Below are 21959 nucleotides of genomic sequence, written 5' to 3'. Positions count from 1 at the left end.
GGGGGTTTATCTATGGCCCTTTTGGATAGGGGCAGTTGGTGTTGATCATAAATTCACATGCTAATAAAGGCTATTTCTCTCGGTCTATGAGGGAACAAGGGTAAAACATGGCTAGGCTTGTAAAGGCCCTAGGGTCAATAGCCTAGTAATCTCCTATGATCCTATGAATTGATACCTTGAGGGGAAAAACTCTCCAAATCCACCACTTTGAACCATAACAGCAATTGAACTATTTTAGTAGTAGGTGACTCCATTGTCAGACACACTGACTCATCACTCACAAGGTTGGACATGGAGAGGGTTACAGTGAGTTGTCATTCAGGTGTTATGATTTCTGACTTTGCAAGGGCCCTAAGGATTATAATTATTACTCTTGACATATGTGACTACAAAATGGTAGTGGTAAATTTTGCAGTGATCCACTAGTGAAAAAGAAAACTTGAAAAACATGTCAGAAAACTCCATGCATGTTGCAAATGCAGGTAAGACAATAGTCTTGAATGGAATTTCCTTTACCTTGAATTATGTCTAAATACAAAGAAAAGATAATTGTCTTCAGTAATTGGTTAAAAAGCTGCTGTCATTCTAGGGGGATCCAGTGTACTTCATTAAGGGTGATCTGCACATCTTTTTCCAAGGCGTCCACATTCAGACTGAAGCCTTAGCTAGCCCCCTTGCCTTTTTATGCAGTCCATTTGATGGACATTCTATCAATCCCAAAAATCAGATCACATTAAGGTATGTCTTGTGTATTCCAAAACTCTAACCAAAACATTACCTAAACTTGAGGCATTCCGGCATTTGGAAAGCACCCATGTATGTGTATTTACTGATACTCGGTTTAAATTTAATGACAGCACTTATTCTATGGTGGTGTTGCGTACTTTTCATGCCTTTAGATCCAATAGCAACTGTGGTGGAGTCCCTATTTGTCAGGGAGCATATTACCTCCACCCATATCCTCGGTGACCAACAAACTAAACTCATTGAATTACAGACCACACTAGATAGAATTAATTATCAACTAACACTTACAGAGTACCTTTGCATCCCCTGGGAAACACATTAAATTCCTTAGTGTTCTGCATGCTCTCTCTGTTATCAAAAACGCAGTTACAATGGATGACTATAATTACCCTTCAATAAACTGGGACACATTCACCTCCAATGTATCATACGCCAAAAGAATTCATAGACTTGATAATGAAAACATTTCCGGAATAGTTGCTAATTCTACTAGAGAATATAATGATGTGATTTTTAAAAGTACGGCTGCCTCTTGCACTACTCTACTCATATTTCATTCCCTAGCAAAGTCTGCTCATGAACTTGTGACCTTCTGCTTTAAACTACCACAAGCCAAAACAACAAGCAAGGACTACAAAACATGCCAAACTTAACCTACTCTATGATGAGATGCAAAATTCACGTATGACTAGACCTCCCCTGTCCGTGAAACAGCAACAAGCTTCACGAAGGAATTTTGCACCCATTTGGAAAAATGCATAGAACTTGTACATGCAACACTTCTATCCAAAGTCCTGAAATATCTGAATCCTTTAGTCCCCAGTTATCTCTCATAATAATTTACTGAAAGTGTTAAAAAATACAAAAAATACTTCCTTTGTGGGACCTGATAATATACCTGGTTGCTTAATAGTGTTAAATATGCCCTTCCAGACACACTCCTTAAACTGATTAACTTTAACTATTCTGATTTGTCCCTGATGAATGGTGCACAACAGTGCTGATGTCCCTAAGTAAGGCTAGCCTTAAAACTGACACAGGTAATTACAGAGCAATCGGTCTTATAAGCCACATCTGCAAGGCCATGAAATGTGTTATAACTGACTTCCTGAATTACAGTATTAAGAATCTCATCAGAATTGACCCTAACAACTTGGCTTTGTGAAGGGGAAATTCTGTGTATTGAATCTGATAAGCTACTTCAAAAAGTTATGGAGGCTGTAGTGCACATAGCTGTATCTTGATTTGACACCATTCTTTTTTTTTTTTTTCAAAACAAGTTTATTGTTTTAACATATAAGAGAAATATCATAACAATTTTATACAAATAATTAAAAATAGGTATTATTATAATATTCAACAAAACAACTAAAGTATTTACAAAGACATCCACTACAATCAGATCAATTAATTAAACTAAAATACTGTGCTATTGAAATTAGAATTTTTTTAACAAATTTTGTAAATTATCCCATACAATAAAATGTGATGTTTTTCTAGTTGTTCTCATTCTAATTGTGCTTATTTCCATATGACACATTATATTCATAACATTTTTAAATTCATTGAACGAAGGAGGTGTATCTGAAATCCAATTTCTAGTTATTATTTTCCTAGCCACTGCTAGGATAGACCATAACAAGGGAAGCTTAATCTTTTAACACATTGAGGTACAGGTGTGTTGAATAATATAAGAGACTTAGAAATAATGAAATTATCTGTAAAAGAGCCTGCAAAAATTCATTAATTGACTTCCAGTATTCTTTCAACTTCATACAGTCATAAAACATATGAGCCCAGTCAGCATTAATTTCTACATTACATCTCTTACATAGATTATCTTTATTATTAATTTTATTCATCATCAAAGGTGTATAAAAGATCTATGTAAAAATTTCCATGTATAAAGTCTCCAGACAATGGAAGATGTAGTTCTATAAGCAGATTCCAATATATATTGTTTATCTTGTTGAGTTGGTGGGTCCCCATTAATAGAGGTGAAATAATTCCAGTATGAATCTACATTGTAAAAAGTTTCTTGTCTGATAATTTTATGTATATATGAAAGTTTACCTTTATCAGAAACTTTATGCTGTAAATTTATTATCAAGTAATCAATCAGTTTTGGAATAGATTCTTTAACTGTTATAGACATTAGATCTATTCTATCAATGAGATGTTGTCTAAAGATCTGAACCTCTAACCAGCAAGTTTCTCTTAGATCAAATTCTTGTTTTAAGAAATCTAGATTTTTAACGTTATTATCAGATATCAGCTGATACCAGTACTTTAGATTATTATCTATAGCTAAATGAGCTCCTTCAGAAGTAGATGACATAAGCATACCCTGAGTATAAATTATAGGAATACAATAAAATTCCATTCCCTATACTTTGGGTGCATGAATATAAAGTTACGATAACTAATAATAATATTTAATGGGTAACAGACCATATGTTTAGGTGTAATAGGTGAAGTACAAAATTCCTTTAGCAACCACAACATGGAGTTATTTATAATCATATTTTTATGTGTTAAGGAGATTTTCATGAAGTGCATACTACTTAGCTCCCAATAATCTTTCCATTTTGCGACATATGACCGATCTATTAATAAAGTAATAACTTTTATAATAGAAGAGATAATATATAAATTAAAGTCTGGAAAAGAAATACCCCTTGAGACCAGCTATTAGTATGTTTCTTTAATGCAATCCTAGGTCTATTAGGTGCCCATAAGAAATTTAACATTAGTGTATTCAGTTTCTTGATAGTTATTTTTGTAGGTGAAAGTATTATTGATTGTATTAAGTATAAAATATTGGGGAATATTATCATTTTAATAATTGTAAGTCTCTCCTCCATAGTAAAAAACATATTATTCCAGGTATTAAAAATATTTTGTATATTAAGAAAACAGGTATTATAGTTATTATATATAATAGATTTAATATCTTTAGAGAGTATTATACCTAAATAAGTTATCTGACCTGAGTTGGGTACATATTTAGTAAAATCACTAATGAGAGCATTTTTTCATGTATATACAGGTAGTATTTTAGTTTTTTCTTCATTGAATATTAAACCAGAAATATCATTTTATCAAATAAAGACTGCATAGAAGAATTAGATCCTGCTGATGTAATTAGAACATCATCTGCAAAAAGTTGAATTTTTGATGTTGTATTTTCTTCTATTTCAAAACCCTCTATGTCAGTACTGTTTCTAATCAAATTAGCCCAAGGCTCCATTACTAAAGTGAATAATAGTGGAGAAAGTGGACATCCTTGCTTTGTACCTTTAAGAATGGGTATTTTTTGTGAAACATATGTTCCTACCTTAATATAAGCCAGCGTTCCTTTGTATAAATGCTCAATTAAATTTACAAATGCATCAGAGAAATTTGTGCATTTCAGTAAGGTAAACAGATAGTCCCAACTTACTGAATCAAATGCTGAACCTATATCAAGACTAATAAGTGTTAAATCTTTCTTTTTCCTATTTGCAAAATCAATTAATGTTAAAGTTCTTCTTATATTATCAAAAGTATTTCTATTTACAATGAAGCCCGTCTGATCTATGTCTATAATGCCGGGGATAATTGTCTTCAATCTATCAGCAAAAATACTCATAAACATTTTATAATCAACATTAAGTAATGAGATGGGTCGATATGAAGAACATCTAGTTGGATCTTTATTAGGTTTTAAAATTGGTGAAATAAATGTATATTGCCAAGATGGGGGGGGGTTATTAACTCAATTTGGGCCAGAATAAAAACCTTATGTATTAATGAATATGTAGTTTTAGAAAGGATTTTATATATCTCTGGTATAATACCATCATTACCCGGTGCTTTGTTTGATTTAAGCTTATTTATTTGTGTAATAACTTCTGTATATGAAATACTCTTGTCCAATAGTTTAATCTGTTGTTTATTAAGCTTTTTATTCATGTTTGTGGTTATAAACTCCTTTATTTTATCTTTAGGTTCCATGTTAATGTTGTTATGGTTAATCTTGTGAAAGTGATTTCTAAATTCATCCAGTATTTCTGGTATACTAGAAACATTCTTCTTTTTCCTTAGAGAAAAGATTTCTTTGATATGGTTTTGTTTATTCAATCTTTTGTTTTATTTTTAAGTCTATGTAAGTATTTGGGGCTTATTGAATAAGACAAAAACTTGTATTTCTCTAAAGTGATTTTAACTTTATGAGTTAAAATTTCTTTGTATTTCTCATTTAGTTTGTTTATTTCTTCAATAACTTTCTTGTCCATAATATTTTCTTTATTATTATGTTTATAAGAGTCTAGTTTACTTTGAATATCTAACAATTCCTTATCCCAAGATTTCCTTTTGTTATTATACCATCTGATACTTTGTCCATATAGATATGATTTTAAGGCATCCCAAACATAGACAATGGAGACTTCAGGAGTATTATTTATGTCTAGAAAATGTTGTACTTCTGAAAGTATATATTCTTTATAGTCTTTTAGCTGAGTTAAGTATGCTGGTATCCTTTTGATCTGAACATTATGAGTATTTTTATCATGAATTCGAAAACAATTGAGTTATGATCAGATATAGGACATGAAATGATTTTGGAATTAATTAAATCTGTTACCATCTGGTTAGAAATAAAGACCCTATCTATTTTTGAATAAGTTTTGTATCTGTTAGAAAAAAGGTGTATGGTAATGATTTTGACTCTATCTGATTATTAATATCATTCAAATGATAAGAATTAGCAAAATCATTTAAATGTTTTGCATTAGATGTAATTCTTCTTTTCTTTATAGTGGTAGTATCACTTTCATGTAGTATACAATTAAAATCACCAGCTAAAATAATATCCCTACAGAGAATGATATGATCTTATCAATATGATGTTTCACTGTATTAATACCAATTCCAGGTATCCAATATAGATTAATTAAAGTGTAAGTCTTCCCATTAATTTGTATTGTAACCATACAAAACATTCCTTTGTCATCCTGATAAGACTTAATGGTTTTAGGAATGGGCATACTTTTATTCCATAAAATAGCCACTCCTCTTTTTTCTGAGTGTGCTCTGAACTAACCAATACTGTATACTTATTAGTGGCTAGTTTATCAATATCTTTTTTCAAGAGATGGGTTTCTTGCAGGAAGACTAGATTGGCCTTGTGTAGATTAATGTATCTTATTAGGCTTGCCCTTTTACACGGATTATTCAATCCATTAATGTTTAAAGAAATTCCTTTTAAAGATGTCATTTGGCATTTTTAAAACTCAAGAATCTTATGATCGAAATAACAAATAACAAGATAAATAATGTTACATCTCCTCTTTTAGGTGTACCTTTAAACATAGCTGTATTTATTAAATCTCTTATGGGATTTTGTATAGGATTCAATTTTGTTTGTAGTGACAATGAGTGTACAAAATATATTGTGGATGTCAAAACTATATACATATAACAATGAACAAGTGAAAATAATGTAAGGATTAAACCTTGCATCCCGCCTGGAGTTGAAAACTCCAACTTAGAGCAGTATTTACTACTCAAGTTAACCCCTACCCTAAGCAGCAGTACCTCAGCTACCACCTTATCAATTTAATACTAGTTATATTTAACTGAGGTTAACAGTTTTCAATTCAATTATCTATCAAGACAAAACTACACATTTGGTAAAACAGCATCATATAAACTAAAATAAACTTTTTTTTTTTTTTTTTTTTTTAAAACTGTTCATACTATTATATAGATCTATGTAATATATAACACTTGTATTCTAATAGCATTCAAATAATCTTAATGTTAGAAATCAAGAGGAGAGAAAATTATGTTCTAACATTCATTTAAATCAAAAACTTTGGCTAATATGATTCAGACATTACATGCATTAAGATGCATCTATTTTCTGTCATGTGAATTCTATCAACAGCTTCCAAAAAATCTTGAATTGTTTGTATATGAGCATTTACTTAAACTCATTATTGTCAATAGAGTAAAATATTGTATTCATAAAATTATTATAAATCATATTGCATAGTTATGCAGATTCTCAGAAACACCTGCGTTATTACCTAAAAAAAAAAGCCATCACACACATAAACACAGACACACACACATACATATACACACACACATATACACACACACACATACCCCCACACACACACACACACACACACACACACACACACATACATATATACATACACACACACACACACACACACACACACACACACACACACACACACACACACACACACACACACACACACACACATATATACACATATATCTGATCTCACTGAGCCGTGCCCCTGCAGAGCACCATCCCACTTGCCGTCCCCAGAACAAATCTGTCCGCTTCACACAAAATAATGCACAGCAAACACACACTAGCAACCAGATTTTACAATCATGCTAACCTACTGCTTTAAAATATATCACATGACATTTCTTCCAGAATAGAGTTATAAGATTATTTATGCTTGTCAATCAGATGAATTAAATGAGTTATAGTAAAGTATATGTTTGGGACACAAGTTTTTAACACAGATTATTATGCTACTGTTAAGTAGATTTTCAAAAACATTTAAATAAATGTTTCATTTTCTATGCCTTCTAAAATAAGATATTTACTTGCTACAAGAAACTACATCATCTAAACTCATCATAACTGACACATTTTATGAATAGAGTATTTTTCCTGAATCTGTGGTGTGTCAGTGTGATAACCTTGTCAATGTTTATACTAACTGCTTTCAGTTTCTCTGTGAAAATTCTGTGAGTGAAGCTTCTGAGGAAACTCATGGACACTGTGCATGAGACAGCCCACAGCCCAGATTGTCTCCCTTAACATTTTGGCGGGAAACTTATTAAAACTTGTGGCAAACATTCATTTTGTCAATAGAGTAAAACATTGTATTCATAGAAATCATTACAAATCATATTGGATAGCCATGCAGACTCTCAGAAAAAAGCCATCACACTCACACACACACACACACACACACACACACACACACACACACACACACACACACACACACACACATATATATATATATCTGATCTCACTGAGTTGTGTCCCTGCAGAGCACCATCCCACTTGCTGTCCCCAGAATAAATCTGTCTGCTTTATACAAAACAATGCACAGCAAACACATATTGGTAACCAGATTTTACAATCATGCTAACCTACTGCTTTAAAATATATCACATGACATTTCTTCCAGAATAGAGTTATAAGATTATTTATGTTTGTCAATCAGATGAATTAAATGAGTTATAGTAAAGTATATGTTTGGAACACAAATTTTAACACAGATTATTATGCTGCTGTTAAGTAGATTTTCAAAAACATTTAAATAAATGTTTCATTTTTTATGCCTTCTAAAATAAGACATTTACTTACTACAAGAAACTACATCATTTAAACTCATTATAACTGACATATTTTATGAACAGAGTATTTTTCCTGAATCTGTGGTGTGTCAGTGTGATAACCTTGTCAATGTTTATACTAACTGCTTTCAGTTTCTCTGTGAGAATTCTGTGATTTGAAGATTCTGAGGTAACTCAAGGACATTGTGCATAAGACAGCCCGCATCCCAGATTGTCTCGCTTAACATTTTGGCGGGAAACTTATTAAAAACTACTGACAAACATTCATTTAGCAGTGTAAATGCATCTAAACATGACAGAACCTCCACAATGTATTCCACAGATCATCACAGCCTCTATGCAAGTGAAATTAAACTCAAAATTACCAACAAGCAATAAAACTCAGCATTCTTCTCCCAACTCAATTTTTATACAAATCCTATTATTCACTGTGCCCACACAGTCAAAAGCATTTCTATATATTAATAAAGAAAAGAAAAAGAGAGTAGAAAATAAAAGGGAGTGAGGCAGAAATAAAAAAATGTAAGAGAAAGCTGTAAGAAGTATATACAATGGAATGTAACTTACTGTTTATATTAATAGAGTTAAAAATAAAACATATTATTTACTCTTATTTAGTTCTGATTATTATTAGTTAAAGCATGACAGATTATTTACAAACAAGCATAAGCAGTATAATCAAGGAAGTATAATTAGAAATAGCATTTGAAGAACTTATAAACTTTTACAAGAAATAAATATGTTATTATTCTATTAATGATATTTTCATTACTGTTCTCTCCCTGCCCTCCCCCACCCTTTACCCACTACATAATCTAAATAGAATGTCATTGTTTAAACAAAGAAAATAATAAAAGAAGAAGGAAAAAAAAAGATAAAGATAAAAAAGTATCAAATTACTAACCTTACTTTTTTCAGAAAGAAAAACAAATCGAGTCACAGCCTGCCATTAAATCCTCAGGCATTTTGACTGGTTATGAAACAAAACATTTCTTTGCACATAGAGAATAACTTTGATTAAATCTTTTCCAAAATATTTGTGGCTTTCTGGAAATGCAGGAACTATATTCAAAAAGATTAATAATTAACTAAAATGATGAGAGAGAAAAAAAACATATAACAAATCATTTGTTTTTTAGTCTCTTCTTCTTCACTGAAGTCTTCCAGGAAGCTTCAGTTGCCAATCTCTTTAATGAAGAACTAGCCCATTCCATTTCTTCTATTTTATCCAAAATCCTTTTTTCTTTGACAAACAGTAAAGCAGAGTCTAAATCATCAAGACCTTAGGACCAGCAGGAAAGAAGTTTTTAAGCTTGGCAGGAAACAGAAGGTATGTTTTAAACTGTGCTTTTTAAGCTCCCTTATTAGTGGCAGAAAAACTTTTCTTTTAGCAATTACCATGGAAGAATAGTCATTGTCAAAACGCACAGTTGTCTCATTAAACTTAACAGGAGCTTTAGCCCAAGTAGATTTAAGAACCATCTCTTTATCAAAAGATGATAGAAATCTAACTATAACTGATCTAGGATAGTTTTTGTTAGAGTTGGTATTAGCTATAGATCTATGTGCTCTTTCGATACCAAAAGAGAATGCTTCTGGTAAATCTAAAGTTTTAGGGAGCCATGTTGTTAAAAAGAAGTAATATTGTTACCTTCAATATTTTCTGGCAGTCCAAAAATCCTAATGTTATTGCCTAGATCTATTTTCCAGGTCATCCAGCTTTGTTTGTAAATGTGTATTTTGTTTCAGCAGAAACTCAATGTTGATTTCCTCTTCTTGTATTTTATTTTCCATGTCATTCACAGCTTCTTCTATGCCTGTCATCTGGATCTTCTGTTGTTGCAGGTCCATATGTAACAAGTCTATTTGTTTTGTAGTTTTTCTATGAAAGTGTCTATTTTAGTATCCATTTTATCCATCTTAGCAGTAAGTTGCTGGACTATAATTATCAGAGACTGAAGTTCTTTCTTGATGCTGGAGTCTTGAGAATTTGTCTTACTGGAACTCATTTCAGACTGATAAACTGACAGGAAAAGTTCCAAAGTAATTTCTGACAGGAATATTATTAAGATTTCCTTTCTTTTTTAGATATAGTTCAAGAACTATATAAAACAAACATATTTAGAAAGAAAATTACTTCAAGAATTAATTTTTTAAGTAATTAATTCCTGTCAATGTAATGAAATTGGTAGAGCTGAAGAAATCTGCTGCTATCCTGTGTTCATCCTTGGCCACGCCTTTTTGACACCATTCTTCATGTTAACATCATAAAAAGATAAATACTTTAATCATCAGGGGCTAGTGCTGTGACCTTTCCTTCTTTTTCCATTTACTTTTCTGATCTCCAAGGAGAGAGAGCAAAGACCTCTGAAATGTGCATACCACTGCAAGCTGGAGACTGTTGCTAAGTCACTGTCTGACAACAAAACCTTCAGAATAAACTCTTCTTTAGTAACTCTTAGAGTACCAAATATGGGCTCAAACCAAATGCTAAAAACTATAATATCACTATTTTTGTAGACAATCCTGTTCCCTTATCATATTGCAAAGACAGCACACCACTACAAAATGAGAATGTAGTCCAGGCCTTAGGTTAATAATTGCCTCTCTTTTGATCATCATTTGATAGTGGTTGACTGGATTACACAAAGAAAGCCCAAGCAGACACAGGGACAACATACAAACTCTACAAAGTGAAAGGAAATTAAGACTGAGCCCAAGCCCTAGAACTGTGGGGTAGAGGTTTATCCATAAAGCCACTGTGCTGCCTTTTAGTGTCATTAAATATGCAATGAAATTAGGAAAATGCTGAAATCAGTAGCTGTAACATGTTTATTAAAAATAATAGACATATGGAAATTGATAGATATGATGTATTTACTGATAAAAATAGATACTGCAATCAATGGTTGTAATACATTTCTTCAGCAAAAACTAATCACTGTAAGCAATGCCTGTGATATGTTTACTTTAGCAAAAAAATTGTTAGTGTAAACCCAAAGATATTTGGAAAAGCAACTGCCTTGCAGGACAACATAAAACAAGCACTGTCATAAATACATAACCAGCAAATTTAGTATACACCAGTGCAGCAGCAAACCTATCATAATATTGTGATGGTGCCTCTAAGTTCATGTAAAACAGTATTGCCCAAAATGCTGATCATGAGAAGTTCTGCAGAAAAGTTTTATTATCACCTGGTCAATTTTATTAAATTGACAGTCCTAGGCTACACCCAAACAAATGGGGCGGTCTAAAAGCAAAGCAGTGTGATGAACTTCAAGCATTATTAAACTGAGTGATAAATGGAAGAAACTCCTAAACCTATGTATCAGAACAAATGACCTCTTCCTCAATTTACGAACGTCAAATAGCTAGATAAAAAAAAAATAAATAACATAAGAAAAACAAAGGCATCCCAAGAACTCAGATTAGCTACAAAAGCCAAAGACAGCTACATAACCTCCTTTAGTTATGTCAGAAAATACATCCAACATTGTCCTGAGCTTATTCATAATGGTATCCAACTATTCAGATCCAGCTGGCTAAATAATTCAGTGCCAACTTCACCCTAAAATACATCTATTTCAAACCCAATTAAACATGATGGAATTAATCCAGCAACCACCACAAAAGAGCAAGTGATGAATGTAGTCTCAAAAATTAGTAATAACTCACCCATTGGGGCCTAATGACATACCCAGTTGTCTAAATAATAGAACTAAGCACACATAGACAGACCCACTCATTAATCTCATCAACATGACCCTAGCAAATGGATAGGTGGACAGCCAACTGGCTTTAAAGATAGGTCTCATACAATAAGAATAGGGGTGCATCCTCTCAGAGCATGAGTGACCAGTACGGTTCTGCAGTGATCTGTCCTAGACCTCTGCTGATTGACATCTACTTCTCCGATCTCCACTTATTTATTTATTCATTGGCATTTGTTGATTGGGAAAGTCCACTGGGCCAGAAAATCCCATTTTTAGTGGAGGCCCAGGGAGAAAAGCTCCGCAAATTACAGAAAACATTTTATCATTTAGCTTATACATTACAAAGTATATTAGAAGTAAAAAAGAAAGGAATTAACCAGTAAAAGCCCCAAAACAATTTTGATATCCTTTACATTTTGGAATAAAACATTAAATTTTAGAGAGGAACATTATAAATTGTGACAGAGTTGAAACAATTATTGACATTAAGATTTTGTAAACAGTCATTATTAAATTGTAACAGTGTCACTGCTGAGGGAAGAAACATTGCAACGTAAGTCTGTCATACACCAGCTAAAGCTTTATAATCAGTATGCTATGGACTAAGCCATTACAGAAAAAATATTTTATGGAATAGTAACAGATTAATTAAATAGTAAATAGAAGAGAAATGGATACTTTGAAAAGGACAGTGGATCACAAAGTTAGAGCAAAACGGACATTGTAAGTGTATGTAGCAAGTAATAATTAAGGAGGTTTACTCGTCTTAGTACAGGAGGAGTCTTGGTTATTGAGGTATAGTTCTTTCAGAGCTTTTTTTGAAAGTTACTATAGAGTCAAGCTGAGGGAAAGCATTCCTTATCTAATTAACATCTTTGGTTAACCAAGTTTGCAGATGATTATAATAACATTTGCAGACTGTAAGCTGGGAGTCATTGTCAACTTCCCCTGTGACATAATATGCACTCCAGCAGGAGCTTACACTTGTTAATAGCTGGTGTACTAAACAATGAGCTCATGCTCAATGCCAAAAAGTGCAACATCGTTTCATTTAGTAAGCATCCCCTAGCTCCAGTTAACAGCATAAAGAAAACTCAAATTCAAAATGAAGAGTGTGAGAGACCTGAGCACTTGGGTGGGCATCCCCCTTACATGTGACCATTACATTGCAAATGTGGTTTGGAAACCCTTTTACCTTGCACAGCTCATAACAAAAAGTAATAGTTCAGATCAAACAAAGTCATCACCTCCTTATACTCTGATTGGATTAGACCTATTATCTAGTACAATGGCCCCTTTAGGATGTATCTTAATAAGCATATCAAGCAATTGAAAAGACCCCTGAAATTGATAATTAAAAAGATCAATTACCAAATATCTCAACTACAAAGATAGATTGCAGGCTTTATCTTTATCAATTTCATATAGTATCTTTAAGGGAGCCATGAGTTCTGCTTATCGGGCTATAGGGAATCTAATAGTTCAAGAACTTGTATACCTCAATAAATCAAAATGTCCAGCTAACACTAGGGCCAGAGATTAAATCTACTCTAACAAATAAGACTAAGAGAAGGGGATAGATTTGTCATGCATTGCCTAGCCATTCCCTAGAAAACTACAAGTTAAGCAGTGTGGCACACTGTCTGCATTTAAAAAGGAACTGGACAACTGAATATGTGTTCGTAAATTTAACCCAGTGGTATGTCTAGCCTGTCCCTCCTTGAAAGGAGAAGCCTGGCTTAAGGGAGAGACATTACCTTTGAGGCTCAGTTGCCTTTTAACTCCTATGATCCTATGCAGATGAGACCTTTCAGTAAATATCAATATTTTGTAACATTGTTCACTAGCAAGGTTAAGGTACCTTAGATTTTTTTTTTCTTAAAATAAAATGCTAAGAATGAAATCTCTGAAGATTATCTGGTTTGAAAAAAAAAACTTCTGTACAGACCTTTTCCATTGACTGCTCACTCTTCATATCCATTATTTCTTCCTTTGAACACACTGGCTCAAACTCCTATTAGATTAGGAATATCTCCCATTAGCAGAAGATGTATGGATTGTCTGAAATAGACAAAAGTAGTAAACCACTCTCTGTCCCAGTTATTCTGCATAAATGCCCTCTTTGTCAATTAAACAACTTGTAAAGGAATTATACTTCAAAGGAGTTCCATATTGCTAAATTAAAGGGAAGTGGTCTTCATATAAATAATATTAAATCATGTAATAAATTCATGCTTGTTTATCTGACTGACATTATGTACATATTAGAATTAGCTGGTACATTTTCTAGCAAAAGTGAAATGTTTCAGAGCTTTCTATACCTAAAACTGTCTGGCCTGCCTTCATGTAGTCTATCACTTGTATCCATTATTTTTGCTATGACAACGATATTGGAACAGTTTATGCTAAATCCTTCACTGTCTAGTCAGTCCCATCAGCTATTTGTAAGAACCAGCATGATTTTAGACTATGACATAATATAGCTGTTCTCAATTATTTATAAATGTAGAGGCTGAAGGAATAGTTTTTTGTTGAGTTAATATGTCAGTGCACGCTTACTTTCTCTCTCATACACTCTCTAACACACACACACACACACACACACACACACACACACACACACACACACACACACACACACACACACACACACACACACACACACACACACACACACACACAAATGGTCCCAGAAACTATGACCACTTTCTTGACTGAATACATCTCAACTGATACTGTGATCAAATGAAAAAAAATGTACACTACAAAACATTGCAAACCCCCACCCCCAAGATATCCCTGATTTTGCAGAACTCCCCTGATTTACCTCATATTCTTCTTCGTCCTCTCTAGAAATTTTATTTTCTGGTACATCAATTAGTCAGTAAAGCTAGATGTTATAGTTTCATACTTCATATTTTTAGATAATGTGTGTGTTAATGAAATGCCTCCTCTGATCTGAATTTGTCAGCAAAGAAGTTGGCGGGTATTTGTTTTCCCTCTTTTGCCCACTCTCTCTCTCTCTCTCTCTCTCTCTCTCTCTCTCTCTCTCTCTCTCTCTCTCTCTCACACACACACACACACACACACACACACACACACACACACACACACACACATTGTCTGTCTCACAGAATTGCATTTTCTTTTCTTTATCTTGCCACATTTTTAAACTCTACTTATTTAAGAAAAGGATAAGTAAAACCGTATATATGCTATTGCAGTTACTTTTGCAAGTTGGTCTTTTTATTTTTATTTACCTTTTTTGTGCTTTCTAAAGAGCAAAGCTCCATACAAAATGGTGGCCATTTGCCTTTATTTCAGTCCCAGTTTTACAGCAGGTGACTTATTTTACAGGTTAGACCTGTATATTAACATTACTTTGGATACAATTTGTTCTCCAACAGGGTGACAATGTACATTTAGCCCATTATCTAAAAATTAGTAACATTTTATCTCAACCACTCACTAATCACAAAATGAATCCCAGAGTGCTTAGTCATTCACTGTTCCTATCCTCATACACCAACACACTCGTTCCCCTCTAATCTACAAAACTTTCTTTTTGCAGATGACTTGGCTATTAAGTAAAAAGCCTCATGTTCACATTCAGTACATGAGGAAATCTTCAAACAAAATATAATTTCTTTGAGTGGCTTACACAATGGGAAGTGGAAATGTTTCCTAAAATGGAGGCTGTGATATTCAGGGCCAATAGAAGCCTTAGTGGTAGCCTCATCCAAACTTAGTGTCTCACTAAATTGGTGCAATATTAGTATTGTCAGAGTGCAGACAGATAGGAGTTTGGTTCTTTGGTAGTCTTTCTTTCACCATCTGGTCTCAACACAGGGAAAACTTTCATCATTGTTCAAAATATATCTCTGAGTACAAAGGAAGTTGGATGTCAGATGGAAGCTCTCTCATTCAAACCGACACTTAAAAAACGTAGGAACATTAGATTTTAGTTTTGAAGGTTATGTATATTGAGCTGTTGATTTTTTAAACAGTTAGGGATGAATTTCTCTGTTTGTTGCTTATTATCTGTATCTATTAGATTGTATCTATGCATTTCTTGTATTTTATTTTTTATTTGTATGCATACTTATGCTTTTATACGTCTTTTTTATATGTTTTCTATGGACCTGCATAGATACTATGTCTAAGATGTTTTATTTTTCCTTGTAAACACGGATCTAGCTTTTGGTCACCAGTTTAAGCATGATTGACTAATTGATTAATTGGCTTCATCATTTTAGAAATCTTTAATTGCTCTACCTATAAATGGTGTTAACTGCTTTTGTCAATGTGATCTGAAGAAGCTCTTAATGTGAGTGAAAGCGCTTATCCGACCTGCAGTGTGTTTATTTTATCCTACCTAATAAATAGTTCAAGTACTTTTACTCTGCTTCGCTTCCGCTTTGTGGATTTTGTACTACATTATTGTTTTATACGTAGCTGAAGCGTTTACCCAGGTTTCGGCAGGATTCATTGCTTGCAATAAAATAAAATAGTCTTAAACTTGAATGCAACCCTTATTCCAATTATCTTAGAATTTTTCTTTAATATAAATAGTGATGTGATCAAGAAGAAATCTTATTTATCAAAAATATATAGGATTTTAAGAAATGAGCTCACGCTGCTTGATTTGTCATATTGAAATTACTCTATGAAAATAAACTCAGAAGCCTTTTTAGTTATAAATAAAATTATCTTTAAAATCAATAGGAAAATGACTTCAACATACTGGAAAATGTATACTTGGAAATTTTTAAATAGAAGCTTTATAACTCCCCATAAGGCTGTGTAATTTATAAGACAGAGATAATTAAGTGTTGAAGAAGTGATACATTTCTAGATGCAAATTTGTTACAAGTGATCATTGAATGTGAAAAGGTTGTCCAATTTTGGTTAGAGTTCAAAACATTTGTTAAAACATTATGGTCAGACAATTGTAATGTTACAAATTCTTTGATATTATTCAATTCCCCAGTTCCAGATTACAGTCCTAAAACACAAGCACTTCTCCTTTCAGCCATTTTGGCAATTTCTAGAAAAATTATTACAATAAATTGGAAAATAAAAACACCCTCTCTTTCAGCGAATTTATTTGCATAGCAAAGACTGCATGCAATATGGAAACACAAACTATATGAGAATGTCAAATATTAAATATGCAGTTTATATTTTGTGAAATGCTTTTTAAATCTTGTAGGCCTGTAATAACTCAGTTAATATCCATACTGAACCTTAGCCATTCTTTCTTTAGCATGCAATACTTCTTGTAGAGCTGTAAATGGTTATATCCTATTATTTTGATTACTAACTGCTGAGCATATATTACAAGCTATAATTTATTTTCTGCTTGTTAAACCAAAAGATTGTATACATATAATATAAATGCATTATCAATTTAGCATAATCAAACTACAGGATGTTAAGCAAATGAGAACTTTACCAGACACTGGGGCATTTTTAAGATGTAATACTTGTATGAATGAGCAGGTAGCACACCTGGACCATTGAAAAGTTAGCAATGCCAGACTTTCAGAAAAAATCTGCTGGATTAGTTGTACACTTTCAGCTAAAAATGGTATAATGATGAAATGTGGATTATAATGAAAATGTAGCATAAGAGAAAAAATGTTCCATAGAATATTTCACTGATATTTTTTTCTTTTAGCCAGGGGTCGAAGAATGCTGACTGCTGCTTTGGCACTGATCTTTATTATCCTGAGCCTACTGTTAATAACCAGAATGTGTTATAGCAAATTTTTCCATCCCAAAAAGATGTAAGTGAAATATTCTGAACAATATTATCTGCAATATTTTTGTATAAATATCTAAATAATGTAATATCTGTATTTCTAGCTATTTAGAACCTGTGTACATGAACGAAGCACCGGAGTTTGAAGGCATACATGTGGTAAGCAAAATGCCCTGCACTTTCTCTTTCTGTATAATATGTGCATCCATAGCATGACTTTACTCGATTTGTAAAACCATTTGTAACAGTTGTACATTTCAACTATATAGTAATTAATGAAATTCAAAAGATATATTTGTGTTTATAAAAATACATTTATATAGATATGTATCCTTAATTACCAGTCTGTATAATGTATATAATGAACAAATTTCGGTATCAGCAATGCAGAGTGCATAAAAATTAACAAAATTAGATTGTGTGGCAAAATAGTGACCTTATCAAACCATAATTTCATACAAAGAAAATTCTTTGTTCATATTTCTTCCAGTGTCAATATTTTATTGTATGAAATACATTAGATTTTAAGGCATGAGGTAGTAGATATCTGAACTTCTGATTTGGTGATTGTCTAATTTCTCCCATGCCCTTCAGGGGTGTTTTTCTTCTTGACATTAGTTGTATTTCACTTCATTCTGTTAACCATCAGGAATCTTAATTTATATTCCAATTCAGACATTTTCTTCTAAAACTCTATGATTGACCCTGTGGTGAACTTTGAGAAAGATTGCAATTTCAGCTGGCTATCAGTGGTCACTTGAGAAAAATCTTGAACTATTACACACATTTGACATTTCAGAGTTTTGTTCTTTCAGTATTTAATTTCAGATGTATGTGTTTCATTTACAGTCCTGTCAACTCCTTGACATTTATGGTAAGGAGACATTAGAGTAGCAAAATGAACTATCCCTTAACAAGGCTCCTTTAGTATATACCAAATTACTGGATAGGAAGTACATACTGATTTTGGCAAACCCACTAGGGAAACTGGCACTTACTATGATAAAGGAGAACACTAAGATTGAGCATTGAACTCTGACCCGTATGACAGACTATCTCAAGTCTAACACACTGCACTGTATCTTAAGTTTAATTTCTGCCTGAAAGCACTATATACGTGAAGCCCATCTGATTTTGGGTTACAACTGATTAAGCTACTTACTCATATACCTTGACTGCATGAATAGATCCATATGAAACATGATGACATTCCTATTACACAACCTATTAATCTCATCAGGAAATAGAGACCAAATTTGAATAGAAGCTTGATAGTGAGAGTGTACTGATCCATGGTGGGAACGTGCCAGTCAAGCCTAAGATGAACTCAGTTAGAAGCCAGGCCTTGGGACAGAGTGCAAGGGTAGTCAGTGAGAGGCTATCTCCTCCTCACTGGCCACCCAGCCTAGACACTGTTGTCTTCAGCACACTTGTGAGTCAGTTATGACCTGTAAAGCTAAGCTGCAAACTGAATGATGCTGCAGTTGCCACTTCTCTCAACCCCTAGAGTGTTGCTTTTGCATTCTCCTTGTATCTCACTTGGCAGTCATAGATGAGGGATATTACTGGTGTAACATTGCTCTCTCACTGCCCCACCTCCCCTGTTTCTGGTGGCTCCAAAACTTTAAGCTAGTACCATGGGGGCAACAGGACAGACCTGATTTTCTGGGGTCTTTATAATAGTTTTATATGTTTGTTGAGATACATCCTATAGGGGGCATTGTATTCTATAATTGGTCTGATCAGTGTTGAGTATGACACAGCAACCACCTCTGTAGACTTTAATAATATAAACCAAAACAACTTTGGGTGGTTCCTAGTCCAACACCAGGGTATAAAAACGAACACAAACAAATTAGTATAAAACTGGAAATTGGTAATACCTATAACTATGCCCATAGCTCTATTATTACCTGTAAGGGTATGTTAAAGTGTGAAGCTCACCCACAGTGCAAGTAAATGAACATAGGACAGACTTTAATTTTAAAATGCTGTCAACAAGTGTTTAAATTACATAGTACTTGTGACTGTCATTCAACCAGGGTGGTATACCTTGCTTTTTGTGACTTTTGTCACTATTTTTATACTATTTTTATATTGGTAAAACTGAACGAACTTTGAAAAATGTATTTATGAGCATTACTATGAATAATGCTTTCTATGAACATAAGTTACTTTGTCCAAAGAATAAGAAATGTCTCTTTTGTTATTGAATAGGTATTTCCAAACCCAGGGACAGGGGCTTGGGAACATAGGCTTGAATATCATAAGCTGCTTTGGCAGCTAAGACTTGCAGCCAGCTCCCTCCCCTGGTTTAAATGGAATGGTTTCTATATGAAGCGTGCTTAAAATAGTCTATCCCTCTGTGGGCTGCTGTGTCTCCTCGGGCTGGGAGTAGATATTCCGAATACTGTACACCTGGGTTCCTGTCCTTCCCTTGCCAAAGAAGCCCCGAGGACATCATTTTAAGCATCTTTTCCTGAATAGGATTTTACATTTGCCCTCATAAGACTGGCTTCCCAGAGTTGACCTTTTTTGGAAACTGTACACCTGGGTTCCTGTCCTTCCCTTGCCAAAGAAGCCCCGAGGACATCATTTTAAGCATCTTTTCCTGAATAGGATTTTACATTTGCCCTCATAAGACTGGCTTCCCAGAGTTGACCTTTTTTGGAAACTGTACACCTGGGTTCCTGTCCTTCCCTTGCCAAAGAAGCCCCGAGGACATCATTTTAAGCATCTTTTCCTGAATAGGATTTTACATTTGCCCTCATAAGACTGGCTTCTCAGAGTTGACCTTTCCCTTGCCAAAGAAGCCCCGAGGACATCATTTTAAGCATCTTTTCCTGAATAGGATTTTACATTTGCCCTCATAAGACTGGCTTCCCAGAGTTGACCTTTTTTGGAAGTATGTCCTACTCTTGTACTGCTTAACACTACTGTCCAGGGTATATTTGCTCCCCTACCAGGCTTATCAGCAGCCCCCCCCCTAAAGTCTATCTTTAAATCCTTTCCCCTTCCCTCCTCTCCTCGGCCTTTATCCTCTCTCTCTACCCTGAGCATTTTTTTGGCAAACTCCCTGCTTGCTCTGTCTGTTCTCCTTCCGGCCCTTGCCACTAGGTGGCACCCTTCACACTACTGACCCGATAACCAGTTTTTTTTTGGCTATTGTACTATAACTTACACTGACATTTCCAGTCCATACTCTGACCTCTGCCTTGTACTACTTCCCTCACGCCTTACTCCTCTACTATCTCCTACCCCCCACACCATATAGTCTCCAGAACTTTCCTACTCTAAGAGGCCACCCTTACCTGTTGTCCTGCTTCTCTCCTCTTGCCTGATTGTTTTCTGCAACTGATCTTTCACTTGCTCTCCTGCTCAATCCTATTCTCCATTACCACTCCTGATACCCCTCTCCCTGTCCTACCTGTTTCCACTCTGTGACTTTTCTTTTGACCTGCCTGTTCCTTCCCTCGCATACTACGGCGTTTTACTCTTTTACTTGCCTTCCCTACTCCTTACTATGCTCACCTCCTTATGACCATCATCTCCCCTCTGTACTCCACTCTCGAGTTCTTGTCTGCCTATAGCTCTTACTCTACCACATTTTCCCTCCATCCCTGCAATCCTCACATAAAGCTTCAAACTCCCACCTACTTACTGTTGTCTTTTTTTCTCTTTTTTTTCTGCCCGGTACTTCTATTTTCCTACCATCCCTACCTGTCTCCTCCCCCCCCTCTGCCTCATTTCCGTTTCTATCATACTAATACACCCATCCCCTAGCCGCCTCCTCCCTATAGTCTATCCCTCTGTGGGCTGCTGTGTCTCCTCGGGCTGGGAGTAGATATTCCGAATGTGAGTACTTGCTTAAGTGCACTGTTTTAGTGTTTTGTTTTATGTATTCCGTTTAGTCCTTTGTATTTGTATCCACTACTGTTATCCGAGTTGTATCAAAGTTAGCTCTGTATACCTACATCTATGAACTGTACTTTTTGATGTTGTTTGGGAACCACGTGGAACGCCTTGTTTGCTAAGAACTTGCGGAAACGGGTTATCAACCCTGTTTCTACTTCTGCTTGGCCCTGATCCAGCTATCACGCATGGTCGCTACAATAGTTTTATCTGCTTTATTATTTGTTCGTACTACCAGCGGTACCTGTGCCTATGTCCTATTTTGACTTTTAGGCAATTAACCTTAATTGTAGCATATACTTTCACCGCTCCCTGTAACCACCGCATACTACTGTCCTAATAACGCTTACAAGCCTTTGATGTTTACTTGCACCGCAATTGTATATTTTCTAAAGCTGAAGCCAATCTGTGTT

The 21959-nt window shown here is 34.3% G+C and overlaps 1 protein-coding gene across 1 annotated transcript in view; it reads left to right on the top strand.

The window, feature by feature from the left end:
* LOC122809503 overlaps positions 1 to 21959 on the top strand; it is a 1292286-nt gene that overhangs the window by 1087616 nt on the left and 182711 nt on the right. Inside the window, exons 5-6 of the mRNA XM_044081059.1 lie at positions 17551 to 17659; positions 17739 to 17793. Of these exons, the coding sequence (XP_043936994.1) occupies positions 17551 to 17659; positions 17739 to 17793 (164 nt within the window). The remainder of the gene's footprint in view (positions 1 to 17550; positions 17660 to 17738; positions 17794 to 21959) is intronic.

Source organism: Protopterus annectens, chromosome 8.part0 (assembly GCF_019279795.1).
Source record: "Protopterus annectens isolate FY-2018-M chromosome 8.part0, PAN1.0, whole genome shotgun sequence".
Taxonomy (NCBI): Eukaryota; Metazoa; Chordata; order Ceratodontiformes; family Protopteridae; genus Protopterus; species Protopterus annectens.
This window is presented reverse-complemented; position numbering and strand designations above follow the sequence as displayed.